Source organism: Rhea americana, unplaced genomic scaffold, assembly GCF_003343005.1.
Source record: "Rhea americana isolate MKP2758 unplaced genomic scaffold, rheAme1 scaffold_17, whole genome shotgun sequence".
Lineage (NCBI taxonomy): Eukaryota > Metazoa > Chordata > Aves > Rheiformes > Rheidae > Rhea > Rhea americana.
In genome coordinates this window covers 6549569-6567341 of record NW_028185816.1, presented here as the reverse complement: position 1 = coordinate 6567341, position 17773 = coordinate 6549569, and the positions used below count along the sequence as shown (strand labels likewise).

Genomic DNA, 17773 nt, shown 5'->3' with positions numbered 1-17773 from the left:
TATTAAGACTTAAGAAGCTTGATTCTCTAAGGCTCATATCCAAGGGCACCAGTCATTAACATACTGAGCTACATCTGCTTCTTGGCTAAGACTGAAGAAAGACATCTTAAGCTGGAAATCCTGCCTGCTCGCTCTCTAGTGCACACAGAACGGGAAGCATATGCAGCAGCAGGTTCTTTTTTCATTCCAAAAGGCTGCCTCACTTTGGAGATGCAGTGACAAGATAATGGAGTAGAAGTCCATTCCCATTTCCAGGGAAGAAAATTACAGGAGTCAGACAGTGAAAGGAAGGAGCAAGTTAAATAGCAGCAGGAATAGGAGAGTGAAGGAAGGAGGACGGTGGTGAAGAACTGAAAATAAAATTAGAGGAAACAGGTGGAACGCTGACACAAAGCTGGGAGATATTCTAGGCTGCAAGTGTCTCTTTTTGCCTTTTCTTTTTTTTCTTTTTTTTTCTTTTCTTTTCTTTTAATTCTAAGCTGATATTGAAGATCCCTGCCATAAACCAGGCTGCCTCAGTATAGCAGCTTCCCAGACGTGTCCTTTTCTCTCTCCCTGCCTGCTGTTTCTACTAGTGCTGCTGCTGACAGAAACGTGTTAGGAAAGCAGAAAAAGAAAATGCCAGCCATCCTGGTAGCCTCCAAAATGAAATCGGGACTACCTAAACCCATACACAGCGCTGCTCCAATCCTGCATGTCCCAACCGCAAGGACCATCCCACAGCCCTGTTACCTGAAGTTTGGGAACAAGGTGGAGGTGACCAAGCCATCGTATTTCAGCCAGATTCCTCTCAAATCTCCTAATGGACAAGAAAATGTAGGAGATGGACTGCCACCAAGGAAGAGTAGCTCGGTAGAAAATGGATTTGACACACAGGTCAGAAAACACCGAGGTTTTGGGGAGGTGTATGCTGGAATTTCTTTATGTATTGTATGTATGCAGCAGGTTTTCTGAGATACAGAGCAGTGATGTGAGTAGAGATATGAGTGAGGTGTGTGTATGTGTACTAACATCTGCCTGGGGGGTGGGATGCTTCATATCCCACATAGTGGCAGGTGTTACTGGAGGGTGATTTTGTGATTTTGTTAGCCTGCTGGAGCTGACGGTGGGCTTGTGAAGTATGGTGCTGCGTGTGCTGTTTGTCTGTGTTGCCTTTTGTATTGGCTGTGCTTGAACTTGGGCGGTTTACGTGAGGGAGATGGGAGAGTGCCTGGCTGTGGAGTGTGCTCTTTGTGCTCTTTCTGTAGGTGCTGATGGTAATGGCTGGTTTCTGTATCCGTGGTATGCAAAGAGTGCTGCTTGCCATGAATTCATGCAGTGGTAGTGTGCTGTACTGGAGTGTGAGCTGTATGAGCATTTTGCCTTTGAGGTTATGTGGGGAGTGAAAGGGAGGCAGTATGCTCTGTGTTAATTAGATTACAATATACATGTCGTTCTCAGTATAGCCCAATTAGATTATGTAGGAATTAGTATTCACATGGAATCATCTGGTTTTTATGCTATATGTCCATGACATCATAGATGAAACACATTATGAATATGCATTTTTTAGATTTCACTTTAATGTATGATAGTTTTGCATTGTTTTTTGTTTTTTACACATGCTGCTTCCTGCACTGAGCGAAGAAATGTACATTCTTGAGCTTGTTTTATTTTTGTCAGCATAGCACTGTTTCCAGCCTGGCTCAGATTGCCTTGTACTGCTGATGCCCCAGTGTGCTCAACAGCAGTGTAAGCAGATAGTAAGTGTTAGCATACTACGGTGTGAGCAAAGCAGATGGTCTGCTGCAGCAAGCAGAATTGATTAACGTTATATAGAGGTTGCTGTATAGCAGTGTGATGTATTTTGGAAACATCCGTATATGTTACAAGCTGCTTCTGCRAACACCTGAGCCTGGTAGAAAGTGGTACTGCTATACTGGAATAGGGAAATAATGTCTGATCCTAATCTTATTTTCTTTTCCTTCCTCAGGGAATAATGGGTCATCCCGGCCATGTAGATTTTTAAATCTATGGCCTCATAACCTATTACCTTAAGAAAAGCATGACTGCTGATTGGGTGTATTTGGACTCATGCCCTGAATTTTAGGATATACTGCACTTTCTTTCCTGGTAGACAGGGTGATGTGTCAGGCCGGACTAATATAACTGTACCAGTTCCTGGAGGACTGAAAGCAGAAGGAGGAGACAGGCAAGTGTTGGTATCAGGGCGGTGGCAATAGCCTGACTGACCTGTGCATTGCCTCACATGCTCTTAGGAAAGAAATGAATACTAATTTTCCCTTGTGCTGGAGTCTATCCTCATAATTATGAAATGTCAGCAATATCTCATTATATAGTGCTCTTTACATTCCTGCATAAGTGACTGTTATTCATAAATATTTCCTCATCTTATTATAGATTTTAATCAGAGAGATCCTGGTAGAGTGGTAGCAGGTTACAGCAGAAAGGAGAATAGTAATTTTTTTTTTTTTTTGTATAGCATTTGTACATGTGTGGAACAAAACACATTTTGTATATACTGATGTTAAAAGGGTCTCCATGCTGATTTATTGCATGTGTGTGGGAGTGATTTTGGCTAAAGAAATTCTGTATAATTTTCAATTTTGAACAACTTCTTACTATAAACAGTAGGAGAAATCCTAAGCTTTGTCATTCTCAGTACCCTCATTCAAGTGGAAGTCTTACAGATGACCAGCACCTTTTAAGGTGTGAATGGGTGAGGCTCATTTTACTTTCCATTGTCTTGGGTAAACGTAGTCCTTTCATGTGGTTCCTAGTGATGCAGCTTTGATCCCTCTGCCCAGGGGAGCAAACAGGGTTTTGCCACTCAGGGTACTAATTTGAGACACTGCTCTGTATCTCCAGGGAGTGTTTTTCCAGATTAGTTGCCTCAAGGGCACTGTTCTTTCCTTTTTCTCTCTTGCCCCGTTAATTAGGAGGAGGAAGAGGAATGGGATGGATGGACAGCTGCCAGATGCTGTATCAGCAGCAAGAACATTTTTATCCTAGGAAACCTTCAGCCCACATTCAGGTATAGAGGTGCTTGCTGATAATAAACCTCTTGAGGCTTAATCCTCATCTCCCTAGGACTAAATATCTCAAGAACTGTATGCGCATAATAAGGGAGTGATCATTTGCTTCTCTGAATATTTTATCTTAAGTRCCAGTATTGCCCTCACCATTTTTCTGTGCAAGCACCTAGCATCCTGTGTGCCCCTATGAGAGTTTAGATCCATAAAATGATCTAACATTGAATGTTTTGGCACCTCTTTTCTGGAGATCTGAGACCTCATGGAATTTGCAGCCCATGGGAAAGATAATATCCTTCTGCCTGAGTGGAGAGAGAGGTAGAATGAAGTTCTGACACTCAGAGCAAAAGCCTAAGAGAACAAATAAAAATGACCAAAATCAATGCATCTCATGCTCTGTTCATTGCCAAGGATAAACTTGGAATTTGAGGCCCCAAACTCTCTTCCAGAGTTAAAACATGAGCTATTTCTATCAAAAAAAAAAAAAAAAAAAAAAAAAAAAAAAAAAAAAAAAAAAAAAAAAAAAAAAAAAAAAAAAAAAAAAAGGTCATACCAGACTACTTTTAACACAACTAGAAGAGCAGCATTAGTTTTATACAACTGGTTGGTAGTTAAAGGACTCAATGAGAGAATGGGAAATCTGAGTTCAGTTTTTATTTCAACATGGGGAAATTCAGACTTCTCTCATATCTCCAGAGACCTTCCTAAATCACCAGGACACAGGCTGTTCTGAGAGGATTTTGGGGAATTGCTCTCAATTCTACTGAAGTTGTTGTTCTTAGCACTGTGTATACTTAAAAATCTATTTGCACATACAGAAGAAGGACAGAGAACAAATAATTTGACCTAAAATTTAAGATACTTGCATGCAGAGAAAGAGATAATGTGAGGCATGTAAAGGATAGGAAGTATCCRTTTACCCATATGCACATATGAATTTTTCTCCCTCATCATGGTATATATGCTTCGATTTTGAATTTTTTTATGCCTTTTTCTCTGCACTTAGTTTACTGATTTGTTCTAGAAAAGAGGCCATGTCTCTCAGATTGTACATACTTTGAGYCTGATTCTTCAGAGAACCTGGGCACAGCAACTGCTATTCATTTGCGTATGTATTTTAAAAAATACAGAAAATCAAGGTATCTCACTTGGGAAATGTAGTATCAGTGATAGTGTCTCAATTTATTTTTTGATATGATTTTACACGTATAAACTGGAGTTTATAATAACTGTAAGTGTTGTACCTTAATGCCATATAAGGGCAGTGTGTTATTTTAAATGCTCTGCAATTTATAAAAGGCATTCTTCAGTGCCTTTCAGAGGCATTTTCCAAAGAAGGGTCTGAGGGTTTTAGCATCAAGCCCATTGCAAATGGTAGTCTGAAATCTTAGGTTGATGAATCACAGCAGTATCATTCCTATTTTATTGTCATTGATTTAYGTGTTCCATTCATTTTTCCATATTAAATTCTCTGTGTTTTGCACAACAGTATCCTACTGTTRCACTGGTGCTTAATTTGTCCAATTTGAAAACACCGCCAGTAAATTATGCCCATGTTCAGAGAGCATTGTTTTGGAAATATTTAACTTTGTTACCAGAGAAACTTTCATCCAATAGATAGCAAGATAGTGATCTCTCATCTACAAAATGTTATTTGTTATTTATTTTGAAAAGTCATTTGTATTTGGCTATTATTTTTTTTAATTACTGAAGACAGAACTCATTGCTGATTAGAAGTCTTTGGGCAGGGTGAAAGTGTGGCAGGATGCAAGAAGAAAGGTACTGTTTCAGGGATACAATCTGCTGCCATGTTATTATGGAAGCTGCTGAAGGAGATTGTTGATTCAATTAATGTATTCTTTGCTATTACCTTATATTTTCTAGTTTCTTGATTTTCATTCTCTGGAGAACCTAAAAATTAATTGCTGTTTGTAGCTAAGTAACTGGAATAGTCCTAGAAGAACAGGGACCTTAGGAGGTTATTGATCCCATCCTCCTCCTAAGTCAGTCTGAGTCACTGATGATAAGCGCCTGTTTAACCTAATATTGTTTATAGTGTAGCTAGTGTAAATAGTATAGCTTGTGTAAATAGTGATTCAACTACTACCTTAACCAACCCGTTTGAATATTTAGTTGTCCTTASTATTTTGGGAGTTTTGTGTGTTTGCAAATACCAAACTTAAAACTCTCTTGCTTCAAATCAGGCTGATTTACTACTTGCTGCTCACATGGCAGACTCTGAAGGCAAATGGTCGCTGGGTGGTGATCATGTTCTCCCTCACTTTTCTCTTTCTCTGCTTTAGAAAAACCAATTCTTTCAACCTTYCCCCTCTGGTTTTCTATATGTACTCTTATAATCCTTCATACTGTCTACTTAACTCTCCTTAGTTTGTCAAGGTTTAACAGTTCTGTTCAAAATTGGACAGTCTTCCATCTCATTAGAGTGGAGTACAGCAGTTGTCTCTTCTGTCCTATACGTGAGTTTTCAGTTAATGGTATGTTTTAAGAAAGAAATCTTTTTTTTTTTTTGTAAGATCCACCCTGTTGACTCATATGCTGTTTGTGATTCAATGTGATTTGATATCATTGTCTACAATAAAACTGCAGTGCTCAAATAACCCCCATTTTCTGTTTTTTGTAGAATTTTCTTTCCTTAGTGATTTAGTTCTTTTCAAACTACTTTTCTAATTTATGTAGATCAATTCCAGATACATCTCCCCAAAGCTTGTAATATCCATCCAGGTTAGTAACATCCTTAAATTTTTGTTATTGGCCATTCTGTTGTCCAAGTTAATGACAGTATGTAATAGTAGGGTAGTTCTGTTGCAGATCTGTGCAAATCTACTTGATAGGTATGTTCACGCTGATAGCAAACAACCGAAAAAAATTCAAAGAGTTTTTTAGTCAGTTTTGTGCTGCCTTAAAGTACTCTAGCTACTCACAGATGGATTACTGAATAAGTAGTTCCAATATTTTTCACACTTCAAATGTAGGCTGACATCAACCACTTCATGAGCTCCATGTGACTTGTAATTTATTGGCTAGTGGTTAGCCTTCTCTGCCTCACCATCCCCATTCCCATGCCATTAGCAATCCAGATGAGTTCTTACAGTTCATGTACTAGTAATTACTTCTCTATATTTTAATTAATTTTATCAAAAGCTGTGTATACTTTCAAATCACTTTCTTGCTAATGTGGAGCTTCAAAGGGAGAGAGRTTAAAAAACATACTGAGAAATTATACCTTTATTTCTTACGTGCAATAGCTGTTCTGCTTTGTGGTGTATTATACTTCATTATAGAGCCATCTTGCAGAAGGAGTAGAAATCAAGCAAGTCTTATTCTGGACCCAATTTGAAGTTATATGTACATAGAGTAGTCTTGTAATCTCAATGCCATAGTGATAGATGTGGATCTCATTACCACTGCTATTCCAGTTATAAAAGAAATGATGAGAAATGTAGTCAGTAATAATGACAACAAGCATAAAAGATAGTTGTTTGCTTTGTGGAAACAAACTAAGTAAAGTCACTTTTTGTGACTTTTTGTCTACAAAAGAGCAGAGTTGGAAAAAAATCTAAGAAAACGTACTGATTCAGGCTGGCAAAATTATAGCAAAATATATAACCACAAAATTCATTTTAAGTGAATGTTGATTTCAGTGAGCTTACTTACATGATTATAGTTATAAACTTACTTATACGTAAGGGTCACTTGGATTTCAAGTTGCATTTACATTTTTAATTACCATCAGATAATGAGTGAAATCAGTTTTTACTTTAATTTCAGCTTAATTGTGAGAGTTCTTCAGTAAATCAGCATTTGTTCGTCATTTAATGTTTCTTCTGAAGTTCAGTACCTTCACTGTGGAATTGCCCAAGATGCGATTTCCAAAGGTATTTATTGTTGACCTACTGCTGCTGTTGAATTCAGTCAAGTTTTTATGGTCCCTGGTGAGTGTTTTTGAAACACTCATTGCATATGACCTTCCCCCCGCCCCCTTTCTATTTTTATGCTACTTCTCTGATCTCTGCTAATTGCTAGTATCGAAGGGGCTTCCAAATGTTTAATATACTTATCTTAAGAGCACTCCTTTGAGATAGGGATGCTGTTCTTATTTTATAAATGGATAGCTAAGGCATAGAGAGACTTACCCAAGGTCATGATGTCTGTGATGCTACAGAAAATTACTAGCTAGTCCCCTGACTACAGATTATCTTTCTCCTTTGCTGCTWCTTGTTAATCAGTTCAAAATGTCTATGCATATGGTGTCCACATGTTCGCTTATGTCCTTGAAACTTTCAGTTTATTCCATGAAATTACATAAACATTGTCACTTTTTGTCCTTGCATCAAGTATTCTCTTCTACTAATATCCTTAATTGATACTATTTTTTAAAATTCCTGATACTGAACCTGAACTTCATTTCTGCTTTATCTCTCTCTAAAAAAAAAAAAAAAAAAAAAAAAAAAAAAGCGCCCTAATATCAAATTATAAAAAAAGGATCTGGTAAATAAAACATGAACCATTTCTGATTAGTACCTGAGAAGTACAAAAAAGGAAGTAAACCGTGAGACCAACATTAGCTGAGCTCTTTAAAGATTCTAATCAATATGTATGATTGTATGATAAGTGTTCAAATTATACGTGGGGTTTTTTTTCTATTCAGAGAGAGTCAGAAAAGAAAACTCTTATTAAGATGTGAATTCAATTTTTGGTTTTGGAAAATCGTGGCTGGTTTTGGCTGGTTTTGCTTTCTGTGGAAGAATCCTTTGAAAAATATTGTCTACTGCATAATTTTGGTTTCCAGATTATCTCACCTCTGGATTTACATCTCAATTTAGTCTGCAGAGCGTTTTAATGCTTTTAGCATACAGGTCTCCCTTTCCTACTAAAGTAATGAAAAATAAAAAAGAGGGATTTGTATTGATAATTAATTTTAGTGGAGCTTCCTAAACTTGCAATATAAAATGAGTATTATAAGTGCTGTTTAAGAAGACAGTTTTGAATGCAGTGGCAGTTTGGTCTTTAATGGAAGAAGGTGTCTTCTATTCTTCCATTTTTTTTTTCATCCGCTTTCTGCTGATTTACACTTTAAGGCTAAATGTTATACTTTTATCCTGGTGTAAATCAAGAGATACTCTTAAAATTTAACCCACTGACTTCATTTACTTTTCCTTAAGACAAACTGCTGAATCTCAGCCAAACTCAGATTTCATTCTCCTGAGAAGTTTACCTGGCTAAAAATACACTAGTTGACTACTATTTTTAGAAACATTTATATTTGAARTATATAAATGGTCAGATTTTATGTGTATTATTAGATGTGAACTGTTGGTACATTTTGTAACAGGAAGCTGCTGGTTTTCCATTCACCATGARCTGGAATTCGGTCAAACACTTGGCACTTTTTTGTATGCCTCTAATTTTGTCTGTAAATTGTTCTTTCTGTAATGGTTTGTGGAAACATTCTGAGTTTCTGCAGTTTTGCAAAGCATGGGCATGGAAATAATTGCTAAAACTTATAATAAATAAACCATTTATTAAAATAAATAATTGAGAAAACAGGTCACTTTTTTTTTTTTTTTTTTTTTTTTTAATCAGGCTGAGATCCTAAGTTTTGCTTTGAATCCACTTTTGTTTTCCATTTGAAATTATTTTTAGGTGTGCTATCCTTGGATTATTTTTCATTTTACTTTCGGGTTATTTTAGAATTGGAAGCAATGTGTGGGAAAACAATAAAGGAAAGGAAAAAGTATCTCACATCGGGATTTTGAAATGTGCTTTTACTAGTGTTTTTTTCCCTATAGTGATTCAGTTTTGGACTGTAATATCATCATATTTTGATAATGTATTGTTTACTCCCAGTAACAAATTAAAAATTTTACCCTTGTCCATCCCTAMTCGTGAGTGTTTACTTAACTCCTCCTCCTATTCTCAGTTCCTATGTTTTTTTCCCCCCCCTCTATGTCTATGGCTAAGGCAGTTTCCATGTTCTCTCTGACATAGTTCAGAAGAATCCGTGAATCCCCTTATTTTACCTCTGCTRTCAGTAGTATTGGCTTCTTTCTTCTGTCTTGCCTTTATGTAAAGCCATCATTGCATAATACAGAAAGTCTGCAGTGGGTGTTCATGGTTAGCGCTTTTGACAGACTTCTGAACTGTCTGTAAGTCGCAAACAGTAGCAAGACCCTATTGGAGGAGCTATCAGCTTTAAAGAGAATCCATAGACTACTGCTACTTCCCAACAGTAGATGTCAAGGTTTTACTTCTTTATACAAGCAAGAAGGAAAGCTTACAGATTGTATAGATCAAGACTGCAGTGACCGGGGACTTCCAGGTACTGTTTTGGAGCAGTGGTGGGAAGAAAGCATGATCAGGTGAAATGTGAATTTTGGGGCAGTAAGTTAAAGCATTCCTTAGTGGAAGCTTGCCTGTTGCTCAGACCACTAAATGCTGTTAGTCCTTCCTTCAAGCTCCAGAAGCTAGTAGGAGGGGTGGCCAAGGTATTTGATTTGCTGCTCCATCTGTGCCCCAGGTAGAGGACGGACGAGTTCTTAGTTCTGATGGTCCAGGAGGCACATGGGGACTGGGCCATGAGGTAGATGCTGCGAAATCCAGTACTGTTTATCGCATCCTCCTAACAACAAAGTTGTCTAGTTGTACACGTTCAACTGTCTCATGAAATTTACCTCTATCTCTCTATATGAAATTTACCTCTATCTCTCTATCCATCCAGCCATCTATTTATCTATCTAAAAGACTTGCAGGCTGATTTACTCTGTGGCTGCAGAAGTAGTTCTCATTGGTGGGATCTTGATGATTTCATTGTGTTTTTTCTAAAGGGAAGGGCATAAGGGAACTTTCTTGATCATTTCCACATTCATCCTCCTCTACCTAATAATGCTGTAGAAGCCTTTTTGATAGTGGGTGACTACATATTTTGGATTTATATTAGAACAAAATCTTCTAGGGTGGCTGGCTGAAGACACTTGTGCTTTGTTTTGGTAAGAAGGGGAAGAGATATGTGACAAGCTGGAATTTTGATTCCTTCTATATCTAGCACTCAGTTGCATATATTGTCTGTCTTGGAGCTCTTTAGGTGCCATTCCTTGGACTAAAGGGATCTGACTGTGGCAGGCTCATTGCTGCAACATGTGGTGATTATAGTCTTTCCTTGCATCTCAGCCTCCATGTAAAACCATCTAATGTATCTATCATTTGGCACCTCTCAATTAGAGTCCTAATGTGCARTTTGCTGTAATAATATTTTTTGGTTTCCTGTAATAATATGAATCTTTCCTATCAGGATCACTTAGTTTTCTACTGAAAGGAAGCAATGACAGAGATTATTTTTATATTGTATTTTTCTGCCAGCTGTTAATTCTATCTACTTACTCATTGGTGGAACAAAGTGAATACCCTAGTAGGATTTCATGCTATTGGTCTATGATAACATTTTGTGGTGAAAATGGACACTGAGACTTAATTACACTTTTGTATTTTGAAATAAATATTTAGAAATTGATTTTTTTGGGCACAGGACTTAAATCAGAGGTAACTTTAATACTGATAAGAGAATTTTTAAAAGACTGTAACAAATATCTTTCCATGTCTCATCTATTTTGGCTGTTTCAGAGATTATGACATTAATTATCAGTAAGTCACTTCCAATCTACTTGTACAAGCTTTTAATTGTCAGGAGGTCTAGTAATTTTGCTTCCTCTAGAACTATCAGGCATCTTGTTAAAGTTAAAGCAGCTAGAAAGTTTCATACCATATCTTTCAGAGCCAGAAATCCAGCTTTAGACACATAACAGCATAAATTTGTATTTTCTTAGAAGATTTTCATTTAAAAACACTGTTTCTATGGTGTGTCTGAGGTTAAAAGTCCCGGAAGAGATGTAGAAGACACATTTGCATTTGCAAAGATCTGTGCACAACTTTGATTATAGCTGATGAAGCCAATTAATTAATGAATCAGTCTGGTAAGACAAATTTGATTCAGCTATAAATTATTTGTCATTTCAAAGAGTCCTGCAAACATTTATGTCTTCGAAGCTAATTAAAAAATGCCATATGTATTACAAGATCAAATATTCATTGGCCATTTGAAGCAATAGCTCAGAAGTGGGTTTGACTTTATTTGTTCACTACTCACGGGTCAGTCTGCTTTTTGGAATGGGTGTACGTATTCTAGACTTGTCTGCAGCTTTATTGGGATGGATTATTTTGGGAAAGGGTATTTTCAGCATTGTCACATATACTCTTCTGAGGTGCCCTGCGATCCCAGGGATCGGATCCTGTGGCATGAGCTGCAGGATGAGGCTGCCAAGGCTGGACCTGCTGGAAAGCTGGCACCAAGCTGCCTGCATGAGGGAGGGGGGCAGCGTCCCATTGCTAGGCGACCACACCAGGGTGATTCTAATGAATTTGCTTTAATTTACAAAACAAAAACACTTTCTGCTTTTGAAGAGGGAAAAGGAGTGGTTGCCTAGGATCCTATTTCTGAGCAGTCAGGTGCAAACTTCCCTCTCTGCAGCAATACTGATTTGACTTTCCCTTGCTTTTGGAAGAGTGGCAGCCGTTTGGCCTTGTACCTCGTATGCCTTATGACCACATAGGATGTTTTATTTTATAGAATTGAATACTTTGATTCCAAAGTGAATTCCAGTGAAAGGAAAAATATTTGTCATGAAGAGGAGGAATATTTAAAAGAAGATCTGTTAATGACTGAAAATGTAAACTTAAAATTTTATGAAGGAAATTTCCTTTTATGAAGGAAATGAGGCTAACCCAGGCTTTCTTCTTTTCCCTGATGGTGCATTTCCCTGTGGCACCCAGTGAGGAGGAGCACTGTGACCATGGGGATGGGCCTGGGGGTGCGATGCCCTGCTCGCCTTCGGGGTTGGCGTTGGCTGGGCAGGTTTGGTGCCTACAGCATGGGATGGGCAAGGCCAGTGCCAGGCCTCACAGGAGGCCCTGGGCCAGCCGAGCAGCTGCCGAGTGCCAGGAATCCTGCTGCCACCTGACCTCACCATTGGCTCCCTGAGATGCAGGGTCCTGTGGGCCCTGCCAGGGTGCCTTTGTGGTCCCAGAGCAGGCGTTCCTYGTGGTGCCTTCATCGTGAGGTGTCCTGGGTGCTGAGACACTCATGGGCCAGCCCCACCAGCGGCTTGGTTTGTCAGATTCTTTTGTTATATTAACAAAAGAATTGTTCTTAGCCAGAGACACATTTTTAGAAGGGTAAAAAAAAGAGAAAGAAGAAATCTGAAAGAATCTGAAATCAAAAACATGCAGCCTACGAAGTTCTGAAAATGCTCAGCAGCAAATCCTCTGTGGTTACAGGTTTGTGCTGAAATTTAGTATCTTTGCCACAACAATGTGAACTAGATAAGATTTGGTCCACTTTACTGCCTCCTGAGCTCTCTGGGATTCAACAATGAAGGGGTTTGTATTGAATGAGCACAAATTTTCATCTGTTACCTTCATAGTCTGAGAAATATCCACTGGCATGGGCCATTATCATGGTGACCGACTCCACTCTGAGCTAGCCGTGGGCTGCTGCGACCACCCTCAGGAGCTGATGGCATGTCAAATCTTCTCTTGTTATTATGCAGCATTAAGCAAAGCGAGCTTTGGAAGTTTGGTGGTCCACTGGCAAATCATTTGATTTTAGATAATTTTGCAGTAGTTATTAGGAGCTTATATAAATACATTTTCAACAAATAAAAAGCCTTGCGTTTTCCATGCACATTTTGGACATGTGAACAATACCTGCAGTGGAAGGAGTCTCTTTCAGATCATCTCATAAATAGCTGCAGAACAACAAAGTGCAGTTCCCCCCCCCTTCCTTTTTCTTCTGAAAGCTGCTGAAATGGCAGGGCCTACTTTGGTCACTACTATGCATCATTTATTGCAATGCTGTTAAATGCTGGACTGGAATGGGTGGTAGCTAGGCTAATTTGCATGATTTAAAATGCCRGCTCGGTTTAATGTAGAGCAGCTGGTATATACTTAACTCCTTCAGGAGAAAACTTAATACCAGCAGATCGCATTATCCAGGGCTATAGTACATTTATTTATTTATTTTGCTGTCTCTTGCTCCATGGCTTCCCAGAGCATTTGCAGAGATCACTTACAGTCTGATGGGGAAGGGTTTTGCTCTTTGTTGATAGTTCTGTATCTCACAGAGCTCACAAAATAGTTGGTTCTTCTGCATAAGAGACACCTCTTGCAACTTCATGAGCATCCTTCCACTTACACTGACCTTAACAGATAGGACTCTTAAGATGTGACATGAAGAAGGATGGTAAGATTAGTTGAAAGAGGGACAGGTGTAGAGGCCTGGATTACATGGATTACTGCATACTTAATTTCTTAGGGTTAAATTTCAAGGTTGCAAATGGATAATTCCATGATTATGGAATTAGGAGGTGTCATTGCTGTGGTTGCCGTGCAGTCAGCCAGTGTCATCTTGTGACAGAATGAAGAGTTGGAGGATCAAAGAATTTCTGCACTATCCTGAAATAATGAGTGCAGACTCAGTGAGAGGATGGAGGGAGCATAATCTTTTAATACCAACCCTTCTCAAAACTGACCTTGTCGCAGGCAGATTCTGCTTCTCCTAGACGAGCAGAAGTGTGATAGCGCTATTCTTACTGTGTCAGAAGTGCTGGAATGCTTTACACTCTCTTTCAAAATTCTCTTACCTTTCTGTAAGCAATGGCCTGTCATATGCCAAAGAGCTCTGGATATGCTTTTGAATGAACTGTGAGATATTGCCCAATGAAGATGGACCTCACTAAGTCAAGGCTTTCTTAAGGCAGTTCCAAAGAAGTTTTTTCTTCCTATGGAAATGTTTTATTCCAGTGAGCTATGAATTCAGCTGAGGTTTCTCAGTGTTTTCAAATATTCAGTTCTAAAGACCCTTATTAGTCTCAAAAGTTAAGAAGCCAGAGAAAAAACATCATCTGCTTGGTTCTTTTAACTTATATAATATCGTATCTAAAGTTTAGGCATTTTTATTACCCCTTTTAAACCTTTGTGTTAGAAGATAGCTGCATAATTATTCAATTCATATCAATGCTCTATTTAGTGTACAGATATGAAAGTCATGTCTGTACAACAGAAAGGACAAATCTCCCCTAATAAAAACTGGTAATTATCTTTTTTTTGTCCAGAAAGTGGAACCACTAAGAAGATGACCTCCTATAATTTTCTTCCATGAAGGTAGACAAGATAAGTTGCCCTTCATGATGAACTATTTTATTGTTTCATCTTATGTTGCCCATGTGTAAGATCATTAGGATGTTTGCATGCTGTGGAAGATCATAGCCCTATACTAAGTAATCAAATTATTAGGTAGTGTATTTATGCCATAATCTACTTGAACATATGGAAGTTTTTGATATATAACAGGCAAATAATTTTGAACATTTGAGAAAAGACTTGCTAATAGTTACTCTCAAAGGCATAAGAAAGCTCATTTGAGTGACATCTATCAGCTCCTATATAGACAGAAGCCATTTTATGAAACATTATAGAAGGTACTGTTATAGCCGAGGTAGAGTGGTGTACTTGAGTAATGGATTGTCAGGCTGAGATTTTCAACAACTCATTTCATTTATGTGAGTATGAGGTCCTACCTAGGTTTCTGGGATGGAAGAAAATTAGGTAACTTAATGGATTCTTGTCATTTTTGCCCTGTGAGAGGGGATTAGTTAGTAAACCCTAACCAGCCCTGTAACTTAAGAGTTTTTAAGTGTGGTTTGTTTTCTTTTTATAACTAAGGGATAAGTTTAGTTCTGGTAATGCCCGCTGTTAATACAAGCTTCTCAGGGATTCAGGCTTGACCTGTAATGCATAGTATTTTATTCCTTTCTGTTCTCCAACTTGGATATTTTAACTCACTGTTGTTAGGACTTCCTCAATTGATTGAAAGTTAGGAAAACCAGTTTCACCAGACTGGACATGCTGTGAAAGAGTTGGATAAGAACAGTTTTTATGACACCTTCATTCTGAGGGCTGCATTTCTGCCAAGAAGCACTTCAGTCCTTCGAGGGCAGAGAAGATGCAGTGATGCAGCCCATCAGTCTCGCAGATCCAAGCCAAATTCCAAACTGGGAGTGTGGCTGCAGGGAAATCATCTCATCACTGCACTTTGCCATCGCTTACTTCCTTAACTCACAGGTGTTCTGTGGAGATAAATCCATTATAATGCCAAGCTGCTCAGGTAAAGTGATATGTGGGGCCGTGAAATTACCTTAAACAGCTAAATATGTGACTGTTAAGCCTTCATGCTTCAGTGTGACCTATTTTTTCCTTATCATTGATTTTTTTTTTTCCTTAAGGGTAACACTTGAATCAAAGCAAGAGATACTTGTTTTTAAATCCTTTCCACTACTGATTTATGGGTTTTAATAAAATGTGTGGAGATACAAGGCACATCATTACTTCTCTGTTAGGAGAAGGTTCTCAATAAGCAGAAGAGGATACCTTTATTGTTGGCTGTGCCTTCCAAAGATGACAATTTATTCTTTAATGCTGAAAATCATTTAAAGAGAAGATAAGACTCAAAGACCTGCATGCACTATTTCAAATTGTAATGTGGAGTTTGTGGGCTGTGAGTTRCCATCTGCACTCCACTTCGATGCCATCTGCCCACAAGGAGAAGATCACCAGTGGAGAAWATAGTAGGATGTCCTGCAATTATCAAGCCACATAACCACCAGTTAAACAAAAAGACCTTGTGAAATTTGTAATGAAATCCCAGCCTTTGATATTATTGGTCTGAAAAGGAAAGAAAGAATAGTATAAAAAGACAAGCCTTTGAAATTTTGGGGGACTGAAAAGGGAGATTTTAAGTATTGCCACATGAATTGCRCGACGGACCGCATTAGAAGAAGCAAGGAATCTGCAGGGTGTTAATTTGTAGCATATAACACTGTAAACTGGGAAGTATCTGTGAAGGCTGAAATTATGCTAATTTATGCAGTTCACATTGCTACAGCAGTTTAAAAATAGCCTCGTTTCTAGAAAACTGGTGCTACTGTATTGCTATGTGCAGCAGGTTGACTTTGTGTTTAGCTTTGCAGATTTTAGCAGATGGAGCACAGAGTGAAACCCTACTTACGTGGTCTTTATACATGATGGTCCAGTCAGTTATTCTGCATTGTATCATTTCCATTCAAGAGACTGAAAGAAATACGTTAGCCCTAGGGCTTAGAAATGACACAGAGGTGTTAGCGGATTCTGTGAATAGCTGCAGTATTATGCTTAAGATTGAATCCCAGAAAAATGGCTCAGATTACAATTGTGTTCTTGGTTTCTTTGTGGCAGGTTTTGTTTTGCAGAGCTTGACACCTGTCACTCAGATGTTTAGTGCTTTGGAGTACCTTCAGRAGGTATTTGACTTGCCTTCTGCCACTATACGTGTCATTTTCAGCACTTATAGGGTGTAGGGATCAGAAGGAGGAAAAAAAATGTATTAATTGCGATCAAAACGAATTTTCAAGTTGTCATATTTGAACTGAGTTTCCAATGACTGTGCGTGAAAGTGTGAAATAACAGGCATTTCGCAACTGGAGTCAGTGGGTAATTTCTTATTCTGATTTCTTACTTTAAATTCAGAAGGAGCTAGAACATGTTCTGTAGTTAAAGCCATAATGTAGCTTTATGAGTAAAATTGCAGGCAATGCTATAACTGGCTGCTTTCATGCCAAAGGTCCACAGCAGGTTCTGCCTACCAGGAGGTAATATTTCCAGTGGTTTTACATCTGCATAGATTAACCTTTCTCATCCTGAGGATGAATGAGGTCAGTTTTAGAAGTTGAAAGCGATGAATGGGAGCCAAGAAACTGTAATTCCCTTTTCTCCTTTTCTTCYACTTTTCTCCCTTCTGTTGTCTTCAGTTGTGTTTCCTTCCCTATTTTTGAGATAAAACTTTTCATAAAGCCTTGATGCTTCAGTCTACCCCCCGGCTGCGAATGTGTCTTACCCTTTCGCAGCCGCCTGGGGCTCTTTCCCCAGCTCTTTCCCCGCTCAGCTCTGCGGGGTGAAGCTGTGCAGGGCTCATGGCTGTTTCTGCTGGACCTCGGGAGCTGCCCGTGCCACCTCTGCACCTCCTTGTTTCCCTGTACAGCTCAGCTCTCGGGGAAGGCCCAGGGAGAAGGTGGGCTTATGTCGGGAGAACCAAAGCAACTGGCCAAATAAGACCGTTGGTAATAYTGAAAACTCGTTGAAAGCTGTGGCGTGTGTGCACCTGGCCCTCTGCCCGGTGCGGGCCAGGCACGTTTCCGTTGCTGTCAGAGCATCGCAAAGCGTGTTCCTTCGGTGCTTTCCCACTTCCCAGGTGCTGCGTGTTTCCGTGTGCACGTCAAGGGTTTGGTAGCAAGCGCTGGAGCATGGCGTTTGCCCGGCGTGAGACTGCGGGGCCTCGTTCCTAAGCGCTTCTGTGGAGCGCCATAAAGCACAGCCGGGTCTTAGCTGGCCCTCAGGGTCAGGGAGGTTCAGGGCCGCGTCGTCCCGTCGCTGGACCAGAGCGCGCTGAGAGCGAGTCCGCCGAAGTGAGGGAACGGCAGCGCCTGGGCAGAGCAGTGCTTGCCGATGCGAAGCGGTGGTCACAGGCTGCTGGGTGCTGCCTCCGCCGGGGAGGCCGCAGGCGTCTCCCTCGCCGCGGGAACACTGGTGCGGCCGCGGGCGCCGCGCGCGGTGGGGCCGGCACGGAGCGCGCGGGCCGG

The 17773-nt window shown here is 39.5% G+C and overlaps 1 protein-coding gene across 1 annotated transcript in view; it reads left to right on the top strand.

The window, feature by feature from the left end:
• The first annotated feature begins 504 nt into the window (after nucleotides 1-504).
• Nucleotides 505-17773, top strand: part of NAV2 (neuron navigator 2) — a 245917-nt gene continuing 228648 nt past the window's right edge. Inside the window, exon 1 of the mRNA XM_085300906.1 lies at nucleotides 505-876. Within this exon, the coding sequence (XP_085157032.1) occupies nucleotides 619-876 (258 nt within the window). The 5' untranslated portion in view covers nucleotides 505-618. The remainder of the gene's footprint in view (nucleotides 877-17773) is intronic.